At 27.9% G+C, this 17,338-nt stretch overlaps 1 protein-coding gene across 1 annotated transcript in view; it reads right to left on the bottom strand.

The window, feature by feature from the left end:
* LOC142317515 (protein gooseberry-like) overlaps positions 1 to 17,338 on the bottom strand; it is a 163,117-nt gene that overhangs the window by 93,663 nt on the left and 52,116 nt on the right. The window contains 1 exon segment of the mRNA XM_075354076.1: positions 14,815 to 15,178. Within this exon segment, the coding sequence (XP_075210191.1) occupies positions 14,815 to 15,178 (364 nt within the window).

The raw sequence follows: 17,338 nt of genomic DNA, 5'->3' as shown, positions 1-17,338 counted from the left end.
ATAAACAGTAAGCTCGTGTGCTAGCAGCGGTCAGCAGACAAATCTCAAGGAAAACTACGCTATCCTTTTGTACCACTTCTGTTTCTTACTTTTAAAATTCTCTTAAGTGCGGTATTAAAAAATAACGTATAACAAAAAAGTGAATCGCTTGCATAAAATGGATAATTAATGTTTTATTAGACATTAAATACGTTTAATTAATGAATTAATTAGATAATTGCTAATTAACAATCCGATCTGATAATAGAGAACGATAAATCTAAAATATTAACTGTTGAAGACACATGTTAAAATATATTAAACTATATCCTTCTGACGTTCCGCCTTTATTTTTACGCTTAATGTTTTGCAGAAGCTTTTACAGACATTTTTGAAAGAGTGTTGGAAATTACTAACATTGTTCAGAACAATTAGAAATTTACATATGATTTTTTTTATAAACTATAATTTTTATTTTATTTCCTAACGTGTACGTTACAATCTGTTCAACTAGCGAACAATACGCAACCCTCAAAGAGATGAGGATGATATCTACGACATGTAAACGAGGTGTACTCTTATACAGACTCAGGCCGACCACTCCTGAGAATTGAATCTCAACCACCAAAGTACACCGATATCCACTGTCAAGTATTGGATTCTGTTCAAAAGCAAATAAATTTCACTAGCATTTGAAACTCAGAACCTTCGACCTCGAAAATCAGCTATTAAACTATAATTTGTAGGACAATAACGTATCGTTTTTATAACCTCATTTTATATTCTTACTAAATTCCTCCGCTTGTGATTAAGAAAAGACACGCAGTTGATTTAAATAGATTAATAAATTAGCCTGACATCTAAGTATTATATACACTAGAATCTTTGTTTTTGTTGCGTTTCTGAGTATTTTAAATAACGAAAAAAATTCAGGCTCTTTAAAAATATAATAAATTTATTTTCAGAATAATATGTTTAAATTAAAATTAAATAAACGGAAGATAAAATAGAAGTATGTTATAGCGGAAGCCCGAAACGTAATTCTAAGTTTTTGTACGGCATAACAGTTTTCTGCCTTTGAAAGAACCATCCGTTAGTGTCAGGAAGGAAGATTCGATTTCACACATTATTCGTCACGGTTATTTTTGTTCTACCCGTCCCATTAATGCGATAATATTCGTTTTATATTAGTTATTTTAAACTACCGTCTGAGTACACGTATGATCTCATAAAATAGAATAACTAATTTATTTACTTTTATCTTTTGTTTAAATAACTAAAGAGGAACATAACATTTTTTTTATCATAGTTACATATTTTACGAAAATTGATAATTACCGGGAAATTTAACACGACTTGAAAATTGTATTACTGTAAGTTTTTGCTAATAGGCTTTAAATAAGAGTTAGCCGTTAAATAACATTTTTATTTAAGAAGTGCGCACAAAATACAGCCTACATGCGATAAAATCAGTCATACGATTCCAAATATGAAAAACCTAATGATAGAAGTTGTTACTTTAACAGCAAAATAGCAAAATAAAAATGGATTTTTCAATTAAAATAATAAATTAACATTATTCTGAAAAAGAGAAATGTAAATTGAACATGAAACTCTTAAACGATTATCCTGTAAATTTGTTCAATTGTGATGGAATAGACAAAAGTCAAATTTTTTTATTAACGATTTGAAATAGAAATTCAGGTCAAACCCGACTTAGGATAATAATTTTTACTTTTCCAATCCACATCGGAGAAAGTAACCTCAGTTTGTTGCTGTGTTTACGATCGGCACTTATAAAATCCACACTGTTCCGTGATTCGCTAACAAAATTCAGATTATGTTTAATTTTTACTCAGTATAATTAATAATAACAGTCTTACAGACCTTAGACGTCTCTCTGACGTCTCACCAAACTTCTCTCACCAAAAAAAAACCATATTTTTACAGCCTGTCAATCGCAAATGACATTCACAGACAGCAAAATTTTGATACATTTAGAATTTAATGTAGTTTTTGTTTAAATTTTTCCAGTTGAAAAGGTTTATTCTCCACAATCGTATTCTTATTAAATCAAATTATTACAATTTCTTTGAAATTATGAAAAACATTAAAGATCATTAAAAAATCTGAAGTCTAAAATTTCATCTGTAGAAAATAAAACGAATATTATATATGTTGGTATCTTTTCTCACCACTGGAAAACACCAAATTATTCTTCATAAATAGAAGACTGACGCAAATAATATACAAAATGACTAAGGGTTTTCAAAAAATTGATTTCTATAAACCTCTAACTACTTACCTCTAAGGCTTTTGTGATAAATAAACTTTTTGGCGTAATAAATAAATCAACTTTTTATGTATATCAATTAGTAGAAGTTATTTGGTCAGTTTTTAGATAAGTTGAAGTTCGGGGGTGTTTACCGACTATTTTTTGAAAGATTGGTGAAAAGTGTCCTATTTGGAAAATGTTGAGATCGATGGTTTTTTACGTGTATCTGGTTTGGAAAGTCGCGGTTTTTAAAAAGTTGAGATGAATGGTCTCGATATAATTGAAGTTTTAGGTTTACATGTAAATATAGTGATACTTTTGGAGAAATTAAATTTGAGGAAATTAAAAAAAAAATTGAGGAAATGTTATGATTTGATAGTATAGGAAATGATGAAATCGTTATAATGAAAGTAGTGTTAAAACGAATCGTCATGAAAAAGTAAATGATGAAAACGTGTTGAATATTTAAATGGAACAGATGGTGTAGAATTTCTATCGGGTTATGGTACGGATTCTTCTTCATCAAAAACTGTTGTCGATATATTGTCGCGTACCTTATTTATCCTGGCCAAAATCTGATGTCGATATTGCATCGTAGATTTTCTAGAAAATTTACTGCAGAAATGAGAAGTGAAATCTTAATTATCGAATACAATACCAAATAAATAAGGCCAGTAATATAGAATTCGAATAAAAAAAAAACTTAAAAGGAACGATCTGAACTTCTACGGTATCATGAGACTTGTTAACAGGGAAAGAAAAGTTAAAAAAAAGATAATATGAATATTCTAGTCACCTTTGTTCTGCTAAGTTTACAATGTTTCGACCGAATGTTGTCATTACATACTATTTACTTTTTATATAGTTTTATGTTTTTATTTCATTGTAATTTTAACAGTTCTTTACTTCATATGTTGTACTATGAATACGCATAGAATATTCACTCTGGTTTGTCATCCAGAGAATTTGATGAAAATCCACCACTCTGAACATAAAGTCAGTATAGCGGCTAATAATAATGAATTATTATTATAATAAATGTACAATATATCGTAAAATTTGTTACGGCTTAGTTCTACCTTATTATAAATTATTCTTAGAACAAACGTTACAAAAATATTTTGATTTTTGAACTCTTATAGAAATATCATGCATCGCGGAAGATTTTTAAATAGGCTACTCTTCCCTTGATGTAAGTAATAAAAATAATAGCGGTAGCAATCTAATAATAATTAAACGTAAAATGTTTTCTGTTCATAAAGTATAAGCCTGTGACTAATTAATTTGACTTGACCATCTAAACTCAATTGTAACAACAGTTTTTATTATATTTCTCAACACACGATTCGATTTTTTTTGTTTTTTATTTTTTTAATGAGATTACAGGTTATACTGCTATTACTATACTGCTGTGGGACATTAGCCCAAATGGGAATTTTTAGTGTATAAAAAAAATTCATGCCTAACTGGGATTCGAACCCGGGATCTCCGGATTTAAGGCCGACCACTTAAGGCTACCACTTTGCCACAGAGATCGGGCATACGTAAGGTGACTATTGTTTTACTAAGATAGGTATCTACAGTTCTCATGAAATACAATCCGCGATTGTTACTTTACGACCAGAGCTTTCAACCGGTAATATACTAAACTAAGAAAATAAAGGTGGAAGTAAATTATTTAAACGAGAGTTAATAATCGAAGTCGAAGAGAAAATTTAAACTGTTATTTTGTGTCCGAATACTACATCCGCTTATAAAATTCATATACGTTAATGCTAGTCGATAAAAGTAAAGTAATCCCGACGGTCAAGTTACGAGCAAGGTCAGGACTTCAGAGACCACGAAGGTTCGTTGTAAATCACCGGCGAGCGGGTAACACTAATAAACCTATCACGAATAAGCAGATTTCCCTTCGTCAATAGTCATAACTGTCCTCCTTCTCCGCTTCTAATGTAGCTTACTCTTTTTATCCTGCCATCTGCTGAATTACAAGAGCGTATTACTTCGTCTAGTTCCAGGGAATAATACACCACGGAATAGTCTCAAATGTTTTTATTCAGAAAATAAAAATTTTGTGAATATAGTCAACTTAACTTAATATTTTGTTGAAGCCCTACATTCAAAATTGGCTTATAATTATTTTATTTAGTAACTTGGTCAATTAAAAATATAATATAGATTATATTATAATAAGTAATATAAATTTAAGATATACATGAATTATATATACCTATTATAACTATATAAAATAAATAAATTTTTTTGATAAAATAAATTGTCATATTTATTTACCGATTTTCGTTAAATGTGTAATAGATAAATTAAAAAATAATAGAATTATATTTTAATAAAAACAAATGTAAAAAAATAGTGCCTTTTTGAGGATACCATTAGAAAGCTAAGTTTTGTTAAAAAAATATATAGATTTTAAGTTTTATTCTTATACTAAAAATGTAACTAAAAATATTTATAAGTACTTTGATTTATCAATTATTTTTTAAAAATCTCTTCTTTTTTCATTTATCTATTTAATTTTTATTAGGTGTCTACTGATGATGATTGTGTAACGATGGAAATTTACATCTAGGTTTGGTGTTTAATAAAAATTTTGTGAGTACTTTTCAGTGAAACCTTGTATTCCAGTTTACTTCAATAACCACTCAGCATAGTTTTTATTTGTATTTAATGTATATTAGATATTTAATATAAATGTGTTTTGTATTCATAAAATTTAAAATAAAACCAACTTTATAGTGGCTAATCGTTTAACATAGGGCAGTAGGTAAGAAAAATTAAAAAAAATTAACTATCAAAAAAATAATAAAATAAAACAATACTTATACAAGACTATTGTCATGAGGAAGTATTTCTGGAAAAAAATTTAAAAAAACTTTTATCGGATAAAAACTGTTTTGAATAAACATAACAGAAACTAAAAATAAAAAAATCTCAAGTCAAGCGATCGACAAGAGTTAGGAGGTAAAATTTTCAGGAGCTGAAAATTTTCTTTCTTTCTTTATAAATATAAATAAATTATCTAAATATCTTTGAAAACTACAAAACATTCCTCTGAAGTTTTTTATTTGAATTGAATTAAATTTTTATCAGAAAAAATATTTACTGAAATCATCAAAAATGTTTCTTGATTTTTGGATAAATATATTAACTAGTAACCTATTTATGTAAACTAGACACAAGTTCCAAAATTCATTCTCAAAAACCGTAAAAATTGTAACGTTATATTATTTTATGACCTCTATATTCTTAAACAAAATATAATATTTATTGAATATTTTTGTAAACTGATTTTAAAACGAAAAATACGGTTTTAAAATTACTCTCCAAAATGTAACGCAAAAAGAGTAGTTATAGTAAAAGCAATTTTTGTAATTTATTTTTCGATTGCGCGCAAATAAAATTTCAAAAGAAAATGTGAATAATGAATTTGTTAAAAGGCTTTTCTTATAGTTTTGTATATGTTTATATGTTTAAAAAAATAAATTAGAACTTTCTAATTATGTTTTATCATCCAAATAAAACTTAAATACATTGGCTTTATTTTTATGATTTTTAAATTAGGTAATTTGAAGACTGAATGTTTAAAATTAATTATGTAGACGATAGGTAACTGTGATGACATCGTGAGTTTCCATTGTGATAAAGTAGCTTTCCCCCAAGTGTTAAGTATCATGAAATCTCAGTACAAGACGCTGTAAAAACAATTCAAGAACGGTATTTAAATATATTTAAACTTTATTTCACTGCTTTTCGAAATGAACTTAAAATAATTTCCATGAAGAAGTTTGTTTTGTGAAGTCTGGTGAGGGTAAATTTTCTACGTGCTTGGAAGAGCTTCAAGACTTTGCACGGATTAATCCCGTCCAAAACGTGTAAAATGCCAACAAATTAAGTTAAAATTTTTAAAAGAATAGAAAAAAATCTCAGACATTTCCGCGAATTTTATTAATTAGAGAATTACAATCGTATAAAATGAACTTAGTGAAGATGTATAAAGTTAAAACAGATGTAAAGTTTTTTGAAACTTTGTAAAACAGGAAATAACAATCTAGTTGATAGTAATATTTACTAGATTATAAGTGAGGAGGAGTTAACTTTGAAATGGAAGTTACAGATAAATTTTGCACGTAATCTGTGATTACTGAACGCATTCGGTAATAAATTCATGGTTACGTTGAAATAAAAAAAAAACTGAAAAAACTAAAAAATCCTTCTTACATCTGCTATCTTTCTACTTAATACTAAAATATCTCCATTCAACTTATAAATTACAAAAAGTATCTGTGAAAAACAGTTTAGCTCAATTTATAAAAATAAAAAATAGCACTGATAGATTTTTATCTCTAAATTCTATTATCTCTATCAACAATTTTAGAACCGGTGTTCTGTCTCTTAATGAATATTTTTAAACCTAAAAATTTGGTACATCAGGATTTTTTAAGGGTAAGACAGAAGAGGTAAATTGAATGTTATAAATAAGTATTCTAAAGTTGGTAGATAACAAACTGGTAGAGAACAGTTTTCAGGGGGAATTTTACACATCTCCATTAAACCAAAGGGGTAGAATCTGGATGAGCTGGATTCGTATATACGCGTACAAGTGTACGGTTGTAAACCAGAAATAATCAGCATAAAAAAAAATAATAACTGAAATAAGCCTCTACAAGAAAAAATTAAAACAATTTTTAAAAAAATCTAATACTGACGCAATAAACAAGCGCATAAAAATTAAATGAAACGAGATCTATGCAGATTCATGATCTACACACCTTTAAAAATACTTTTTAGTAGTGTATGAGCAGAGTGGAGGTCATTTTTGAAGAATACGAGGTAGATGATGATGCCTGAAATGATAGCATAAAAGAAATAATCGGTTATTAAAGTATGGAAATGGAAAAATAATCACGGTTACAGAAAAGAGAAAGCTTTATAATGTATTAATTTTATAATAATTTAACCTTTTTAATATTTTAATATGAATAAAATATTTTTAAGAATAATGCAACCTATTGTGAATTAGGTTTAAGATTTTACTTATTAATATTTATATAAATTTAAAAAAAAATTTAAAACAATGTCAACTTAAAAAAATTATTCTTAAAGTGTTTTCGAATTTTGGTCTATTTTTTGCATAGTTTGTATTCAGAATAATGAATGACTTTTGTTTAAATCGATTTGCTTACAGTAGATAATACCATCGCCAAGTTACACCGCTTTCATACCCTCATTGTTTTGTTACTTCATAGATATTTTTTAAAACCCGTCTGGCAGCATATGTTATCTATCCACATATCATGACTGAACACGTTATTGCATAAAAATAAACTGATATTTTGAATTTAATTTAATTCTGAATAAAAATGTCTCTACAACTTATTCCAAAAATGATCTCATGTACTATACGGCCTTTTTCAATGAAGAACGGCTTTCTAAGTCGTTTTTCATCTGAATTTAATTACAGTTAAAATAAAAATAAACAATTAAATGAACACTTGTGTTTTCTTTGACAAAAAATTTTGAACTTGAACAAAATGAAAATCTATCGAAACAAATTTTGAGAGACCGCTCTAAATAAATTTTGTGGACGAACCGGTTTGGTTTAGTTCTTCTAATTAATTATCCTACGGTCTAAAACGTATACGCTTGAGTATTTTTATAAAACTAAAACTATTAGAAAGTATTTGAAGCTAGATTCAAAAACAATGTGTTTCATTAAATAATTTTTATTACCTGAGTAATTTAGTTGTGCTATTAAGTTTTATTATATTAATTAATAATATAAATGGTATTTCTTAATTTCAATGATATGTGATTCCAATCAAGATTAACTGAGATCGAGATTATTTAATAACATGTTTTTCCTACATTACTTCAGGAGAAGTTCGTTAAATGGTACTATAGTCTAGGAATTTTGAAAACTCTATCTAAGAAAATACATTAAATAACCGCACAATACACTTAAATGACTGTTAAAAAACGCCTACGATTGTGGTACAAAAAAAAGAAACTTAAGTCTTTATAACAGAATTCAATGTTTTTTATTTAAATAAAAATTGTTGATGATTTATTGCGGATGAATAAATTTATTCAAATTTGATACTTTTACTAAATTACTGATACGATTGAAAAAGGGGGAATAAAAAAATAAAAATTAACTTTAGTTGAGTGTGCGTTGTGTCCTAACATTCTACTAAAAAAAGACTACATAACGTTTAGTTTATATCCTTTGCAGTACTCATACCGTGCTCGAGTAATAACTCAAAGAAACTCATTACAATAAAAAGTTTAAAATATTAGTCGTAAAATATGTTTTATTCACAAAGCTATATAAATTCTGAAAGTCATTTATTTGAATATGCACTTCCATCAAGCATTTCTTAGAAAAAAACATATTATAGATTGTTAAATGCCGTATGTAACTTATAATTACAAAAATTTATGAAAAAGAAAAAAAATATTTTTATCGTTAATTATAACTGATTTTTGATCTTACTTTTTTCTTAGAAGAAATAATATCATTAAAAATCTATTTATTTGTATTTTGCCATGTGTATAAATATCAAACTATGCACTTTTTGTTAGATTTTAATCTTTTATTTACTTTCTTACGAATATACACATGAATTATGTATTAAGGAAACATGAAAACGTACGTTGTAACTGGTACGCAGAAAAAACAAAATAAAAATCGAAAGAAAATCTAATAAAAGATAACAAAGGATAAAAATGTTGAGATTTGGTGGTGACACACTTCTTTTGTCAAGAAATCATAACTTATTTTTAGGACGTCTGAATGGTGTAGATTTATTGATAGAAGACAAATTAAATTTGAAAACAAACGAGAATAAATCAAAAGTAAATACAGCAGAAAAAGATACAATGAAGGATTAAATATTAAGGTGATGACAATAATATACTACAAACATTTTGGGATTAAAATTATAGAGGGCTGAAGTAAAGCAAACATCAAAATAGTAACGGGGACTTTCATGGAAAAAATAAGTTTTGCGGAATGAAATATAGACAAAAAAACTCTTTCACACTTTCTTCGCAAGAAGTTGAACTTTTCGTTATTTTATTTTTACCTTCTGAAAAGTATCAACTTATTCTAAAGTTGTACCAAGAAAACGAGTAAGAAATAAATAAGAAACAGAAATAATCAAGATGCAAATTAAAATAAAACTGTACGCAAACGTAAATGATAAAAAGAAATTTTAATATACTGTAACTAGGAAATCTATAAGTCAATAATTCGGACGCCCTCACTATTTCGCAGTCAGAAACGCACTGATTTTCTGAGTATAACGCACTATGTACGTACTATTAACCAGGAGAACGTTCGATTAACCAGGAGACCCTACATACAAACATCAACTTTCAACTTACTCACCGATGTGACACATTGCATAAGCGCATATGAAAAATACACCGCTACAGTCAATATAACCCTTAGATAAGAAACACATAGCCAATCATGATGATCCACAAAGTTGGTAAGGCTACCTGAATACGCCAAACAATAGGTACAATAGATATGCTAACAATAGATACCACAGATAAAGAAACGTCAACGTTCCAACTTGAAGCAACATAGCGAATCACGCTTCTAACTTGCCCCGCTCATGTTTATTAGACTCTAAATTGAGCGTAACAACTGTGCAAACAATTGAGCGTAAACGACTGAACCAAACTTCATAAAATTTTCACAAGCACAAGTTGAGATACAATACTATAGCATATTTAAATTTCAATAACATTTATCTAGTAGTTTTGGAGGTTTTCGAGCCAAAAATACGCAGGCCGATAAATATATATATATATTATATAAATAAATAAATATATAAGGAAACCTTAATTTAAGTGAATGGTATTTTCGTGTTCCTCATATCTCTACATGTAAAGAAACTTCATTTTACCCCCACTAGCACCATGTGACCGAAAATAATACGGTACTTTTCTTCGAGAAGTCGGTAAAAGCTATAAAGAAGATGTTTAAAGTATTTGGAGTTCAGCGCTTTACGGTCGTGAAATATGAAAAGTAGGGAAAACAAAAAGGGAAGGAGTAGAGGCTTTTGAAATGTGATATTGTTGAGGATAATTATGAGAGTCTACAAATCTGAAATGAAAGGTGTTAAGACGAATAGTAGAGAAAGAATTTTGCGGCTGAGAATTTTAAAGAGAGAGAGAGAATAGTAGTTGGTAATATCGGATATCCAGGTTTAGTTAATTTGGTTATAGAGGGATGTAAAAAATTTACTGTAAAGGAAGAGAAAAATTTAAATAAAAAAAAAAATAATATACTGAGAATGTAGGATGTTTCGGGTTGAAAAATTAGCACAGAACAGAATAGAGGAAAGCATCAAGCATTCAAACTAGTCAAATGACTGACGACTCAAAAACAAAGAAAATCGTAAATAAATTCAATCAACAGATGATCCTATATTAAATGCTGTAAAAATTAGTCGTAACACATTACTTTTTAGAACTTAAAAATTGTTTAAATATTTGTATCACAATGAATCCATATAATGAATTAAATAGCAGGATATTTAACTATATAAATATATATCCCTCTTTTAAACATGACTGAAAGGAGTATTTTAAAATTATAATCTTAATTAATAGTTCAGGTTTTAAATTTTGGTTCTATTAATCTATAATTCATAATTAAATTAAAAGGGAGGCCTAATATACTAGAACAAATTCTTTTTTTGATTTTTTATAACTTAACAAACATTTTTATTCTAAAAAATAAATCTAGAACTTAGTTTATAATGGCTGAAACAAAACACGAAATCGATCTTTCGGTTACCAAAATACAAAAATATAAGCTAAATTAAAAATTAAAAAACACGTTTTTTTTAAATTACTCTAAACATGTAAAAAAACCCCGTAAAATTGCATAAATTCTTGCCGGTAATTTAATACATAAGAAGGTTTCCTTCATAAATTTCACATTCCTGCATAAAATTACATACGTAATAAAAGATAATCATAGTAGTAATTTAATATTTTAATTATACGACGAAATTTACAATTAATTAAAAAAGTATAAGAATATTAGATCTGCAAATACGAATAATACGCTATTGTTATAGAAGAAAACCAGTTTCTGAAGACGTAGAAACGTACGTCCGATGTAAGTTTAAAGAAGAAGATACAACATTAGCAGCGGTCTATACAAAGAAAGAAAGGACTTTGAATTTTTAATTGTAACTGTTTCATTACTTATATACTATATTACACATGAACTTTCCATCGCATATGTCAAGGAGATTCGAACGTTTAATAGCTAGCTACTTATTAATTTAAGGGTCGGTTAGCTAACTGCTTCATAACTATAAAAATTAATCAAATATACGAGTATGATATCTACAAGGAACCAATAATTATAGAGGAAATGAAATCTCTAATTGGATTTAAATTAAATGTTTCAAGGAAGGTCTGTTTTATCACCAGCTATTAGCATAAATCACGGCTGTGCCCGAGAATATTTTTTGTGTTTGTATCTGTCGGTGTAAATGTGTATCCGAGAGAAAAATATCCTTTAGTAAAATCACTTCATGATTTTACTAAAGGATAGTAAAATCATGAAAAATGATTACTCTTAGGAATTGATCACTTGTTTGCCGATTACTTGTCAGGGTCATTCGGTGAAAAATTAGAATTAAAGATATACTAGTATTCTGGTGCCGTTTCCGTCGGCGCAATTTTGCCATTTAAAATTTCGATTGTGTTTGTTTAATTTTATACCGACAAAAGATTAAGTAATACCGTCCAATTAGTTCAGTAGAATGTTCGAAGAATTACAGTAACAGTTAGTAGACAATAAAAAAATAAGATTAATATCACCAGGAAAGAGTAGTATCCAGATAAGGAGAAAACTATAGCAGCAAGAAAGATCGTTAGGAACTCTCCTTTAGGTTATTTATTCGTAAAATATTAGCAAACAAAAAAATCGATTCATTTTAATGATAAAAAAATTTATGTTTATATAATATAGATTAATACGGTTACTGAACGCCCTGTGAAACAACGATTATTCACACAGATTTTTAGATAAAAATCTTGCGTTGTTCCTTGACAGCTCCAGATTTGCGCCAAATTACTTCTTCTAATTAGACGATTTACAAAAGGTTGTACAGATATTTATATCAAAAAATATAAAATATAAAATATTAGATGAAACATTTTAATAGAATTGAATAGAATTAATTTAATTAACCTTGTTTTAACTTAACTAAAGATCCCGATAGCTTTAATAAAAATTAAAAATATTGAACACCGCTGCCTTTAATCTTAGAAATCATAAAAAGAAAATTACTACTAAAAATTTACTTATCTACTAGGAGGAAAAAGATCTACTAATGAATAACTTATTTAAATTATTCGGTGTTATTGTCGAAACTGATGCTTAATGTTACTTGTAAATTTCTGCTTCTGAATCTATTCATATATCGCTTTATTACAAGCATACAATTCGAAATATAAATCTGAGTAGAATCCTAAAACTGGAATACAAAAACCGAGTTGAATTATTACCTTTTACTATGATGGTCTTATTTAAAAACAGTTTTAAATAAAAAAAAATGCAGTACAAATTATAACACATTTTATTGATAACATTCTTTATTTTTTATAACATAAGTATTGGAACTCTAGAATATTATATTTATTGAAATACGAGTGATTCGTTAAAAATTTGTTAACGAAATTTGTTAAAGGAGAAAAGGAATTTTTGAATTAAGAAGCTAAAAGTATAGGTACATGAACGATATATCTGAATTGAGTTAATAAATGATAAGATTTATAATTCCACTGCGCAGCAACCGACTAAATGCAGAACAAAAATATTAGAAAAGTTAAAAATGTTATATTTGTTTAATATTTAATTTTCAATAAGCTTTCCTTCTAACTTAAGAAATCTAAGACAATTATAAAAACGTTGCTTATGTCATTTACATCTTTGAAATAATTATAAGAAAGCAACAAATTATCCATTGAAGGCAATTAAATTTTATTAGAAGATTAAAATAACTGCACAGGTAAACGGCAATTTCAATTAAACTATTCATTAAACAGACGTTATTTGTTTCTTTTTTAAAAGTGCAAAAATAACCATTTTTTTTACAAGAAACAAAATAATTTTTTTTTTACAAGAAAAGTGTTTTTAACATCGAAATACATAATAAAAAATTCAAATATTTAATTTTTTTTTACAAAATTATATAACATTTTTTTTGTAAATTAAAAAAAAAAAAACATTTTTTTAAGCATTCAACATTCAACAAGAACACTCGTTTCAAAAACTTATTTCAAGTTATTTAATTTTTTCAACAAACCTTAATTAACATTCTGTATGCTGTTTTTCACAGATTTGAAAACTAAATAAATGATTTAAAAACCACATTTATGACTAATCTGAAATAGCGATACGCATCTCGTATAATTAATAACAAATTTTTAAAGTAACAGCATGCGAAGAAACAGAAATCAAACTAAAATATTTTAAACGAACCTCACAAGTCGAAAAACGTGTAAAAAGTAAGATAGATGTAAAAGTTTATCACTCATAAAAATAAATTACTGAAAATATATTAAACAAATTTGAAAAAAAATAAACAAGAAATGTATACGAATTTCAAGATTCGAGGAGGTAGTCTAAAGAATTCTCACCAAAAATTAAAGGTAATACAAAATATAACAAAATTCAGACATAAACCTAAACGACTACAAGAATTAGAAAAGTTTGTCAATTTGAGCCATATCACCAACCAAAGGATTGTTAATTTTTTATGTTAGTTTAGATGTTCGAGGCAGTGTCGTATAACTTACGTAATCACGGAAAACAACTCGCTCTGTTAAAAAGGTAGCATACTGCAATTACTTTCTACACAATTTTTATTTAAGTATAGAATCTATTTAATTAAAAACAACAAAAAGTAAGATTATGACTTAACTGAGATAGAAAAACTTTAAAAGGAGATCAAAAACTTAAATTTTTTGATCAATGTAAAAAACAAAAACTAAAGAGAGAGAGAGCGACAAAAACTGATGCACGCGCGCACGCGCGCGCGCGCGCACACACACACACACACACACACACACACACACATTTATTTATTCTGTTATGTATTTGTTTGTTTATTTCAATTTGTAGAAAAATTCTACGAAACTGTACTTTTCTGAAAAATAATTGGATGCCTATAATCGGTATGTGACTTTAAACCGGTTGGATGAAAGTCTTTTATCCCGAAAAGTTTCGGAATAGCACTTAGGAAATTCTCTAAAGTTTCTTTCAGTTGCCTCCTTATACTGATTGGAATAGTTATAGAAAATATCATCAAAAAGCACATATGGTTTAAAATACTCACATAGATAACTTTATTTTATTTAAAAAAGAAAACCAGAAAACTGCTCTCCAATTGGCTCAACTATCCAAGATCTTATTGAAAGACGATTTAAATCGTTTGATGAAGTCGATTATCAAACCCGAAACGATCAGATTATTAGTCACAATCGGTAACAGTTAATTATTTTACCGAGGATAACGCATCGGATCCTTATCGAAAATGAAAATTTACTTTATAATTCGGACTTACCGATCTCTGATCTCCCATGAAAATATTCCCGGGTTTTCGCCTTTATATTCTTCAATTCGGCGTTCGACATCAGGTGTTGCAACTCTCGGTTTGCTTCCTCCGATGACTCCAGGTCTAATGCTGCCGGTTTCTTGATATCGGTTTAAAATCTTCGATACGCAGCCGTGAGACACTCGTAATTGACGTGATATTACGCACGGTCTAACGCCTGCAGCAGCCATCTCGACGATCTTCAACCTTATGTGGTTCGGTAGAGGTCGGCCGTTGATAAAAACCCCGCCTAGCTGGTTGACACGACCCTGGCCTGTAAAAAAAAGAAGTTGTGTTTCTTAATACTACACATAATTTTGTATTGTAATTTTGAGATATATTAAGGATCTAAAAAAAAATACAATAAAATTAATGAAAAATTATAAATAAAATTTATCTTGACGTTTTTTACATTATAAAATGAAGCATAAATAATGTAAAAATTTTCATATTAATCCCATTAGTATTAAAATTTATTAAATTCTCCCTTTTCATTTTTGCTTTTTTTAAGAAAAACAAATTCGAGTATTGTCAGAAAGGGGAATAACACTTAAATTTATCTTACAGTAAAAATAATGGAGTAATAAAAAATAACTTTGGTAAAGTAGAATAGATTATTCTAAAGCAACAAAAAAGATTTTTTTCAGTCTTTTTTTAATATTTTATAATTATACGTTTACCCGAATTATTATAGTAACTTTAGTGCATTTGAGATCAGTCCCAGTCAGATACAAAACGATCACGTAACAAAAAAGGTGTTTATTTTTAATAAAATACACACCTAATAAATTAAATTCGTATTTATTTTTTAAAAGGAATGTATAACGGTAACGAAAGGTTTTACTGTTTTTAAGCCTTCTCACTTCCCTAGTGCATTCAATTGCTTTACTATACTAAGGAGTTTTAAACATTTTATTCGGGATGATATATTTAAAGATTATCTAATGCGTGAAGTTTCGGCAATACATAGATTTTTATCATTAAATTTTAAGGTCGCGGAACATTTTTTTGTGTGAGAAAAGGCATCGACTCAGCAGATCGATGCCAAAACCAATAAAAGAGCCGATTGCAAGTACCTTTACCTGTGGCTAATATAATTTCAATGACCGAGAACTTGATATAATAATTAGCGTTTAGATTAGGCGATCTGGTTCGATTCCTAGCGACGATCTGGAAGTTTTTCACTTAATTTCGTTAAAATACATATGTGGTATAACTCTTCACTTAATTTCGTTAAAATACATATGTGGTATAACTCTCGTAATGCTATAAAAAAGTAATAAAAAAATCTAACGGCCTGCAATGTTTTTTACGCATAGAAGTCTTCTCAACAAGAAATTCCAAATAAAAATATTCTTATTATTAATATTATAAAAAAACGTCTATTCGTTTATCTCTGTATATGATTTAATTGCTTTAGGAAACGTGTTAATTTTTTTAGTTCTGTACGAAGGCACCGAATATCGAATATTAAGATTGAAAATGAGAAGTTCGTCTCATTCATTAATAGAATGAAAATCAAGAAAGTTTAATTTCTTGATTCGCTCGGTAACACGAATGAATATCCTGTTAAAAAGGGCTAGGCATAAAAAAAATTTCACAGTTTTTAATTGTTACTTAAGTATTTTATTCTAAAAATATTCAGTTCACAACTATAACCTACCTCCCTGTTCGGGAGATAGGTGGCGGGAGTTCAATCGTAGCCACGGTTACACCAAGTATAAAAATTCCAATCGAGGCATTCACTGACACACCTTGAATAAATATTAGACTGATTTATGAATCAGTTATGTAAATGACATCTTTGCTGGTAGTATCGACCATTCAAACAAAAAATGATCCGTAATCTCATTCCACAAAGTCACGTTATTTCTCAATCCGTACAGTACATATGAATAACAATGGTCGAAGAAAACGCGATTGTAACTACAAAGTGATTTACATGATGCACTTCCAGTTTACGTTTACGCTACTTATATCATTCGTATAGTTTTAATTTACCAAAATCAAAAATATAGTAAGATTTTCTTAAATGTAATTTGACCAACGAAATAAGTTTTTTATCTACTCCTAGTATGTTCTCAAAAATATTCCATACATTATTTTTACCTCATATTTCGATCGGTTCAGGTAGATTTTGGAACAGGTAGAACAGATTTTGGAACATGTTGTATTTAGAATACAAATGCATTTAGATTATTTATCAAATATTGTTTTTTAAGAATTATTTAGAATTTCTTCGTTCACTAAAATTATGTAAGCCTATTACGTTTGGAAAAAATTTAAACTTTTAAAAACCTTAACCTAAAAAAATTCAATAAATCGAGTTTTAGATTTAATAAGTCTTTACTTCATAAATATCGTTCAATAAAACTATTAAGTATTGTATTTATTGTTATTACACTACTTCAACCAAATAATAATCTCAAACGCA

The sequence above is a fragment of the Lycorma delicatula genome, chromosome 1, assembly GCF_047948215.1.
Source record: "Lycorma delicatula isolate Av1 chromosome 1, ASM4794821v1, whole genome shotgun sequence".
Lineage (NCBI taxonomy): Eukaryota > Metazoa > Arthropoda > Insecta > Hemiptera > Fulgoridae > Lycorma > Lycorma delicatula.
The sequence above is the reverse complement of the archived record's forward strand: the minus strand, read 5'-3'. Positions and strand labels throughout refer to the sequence as shown.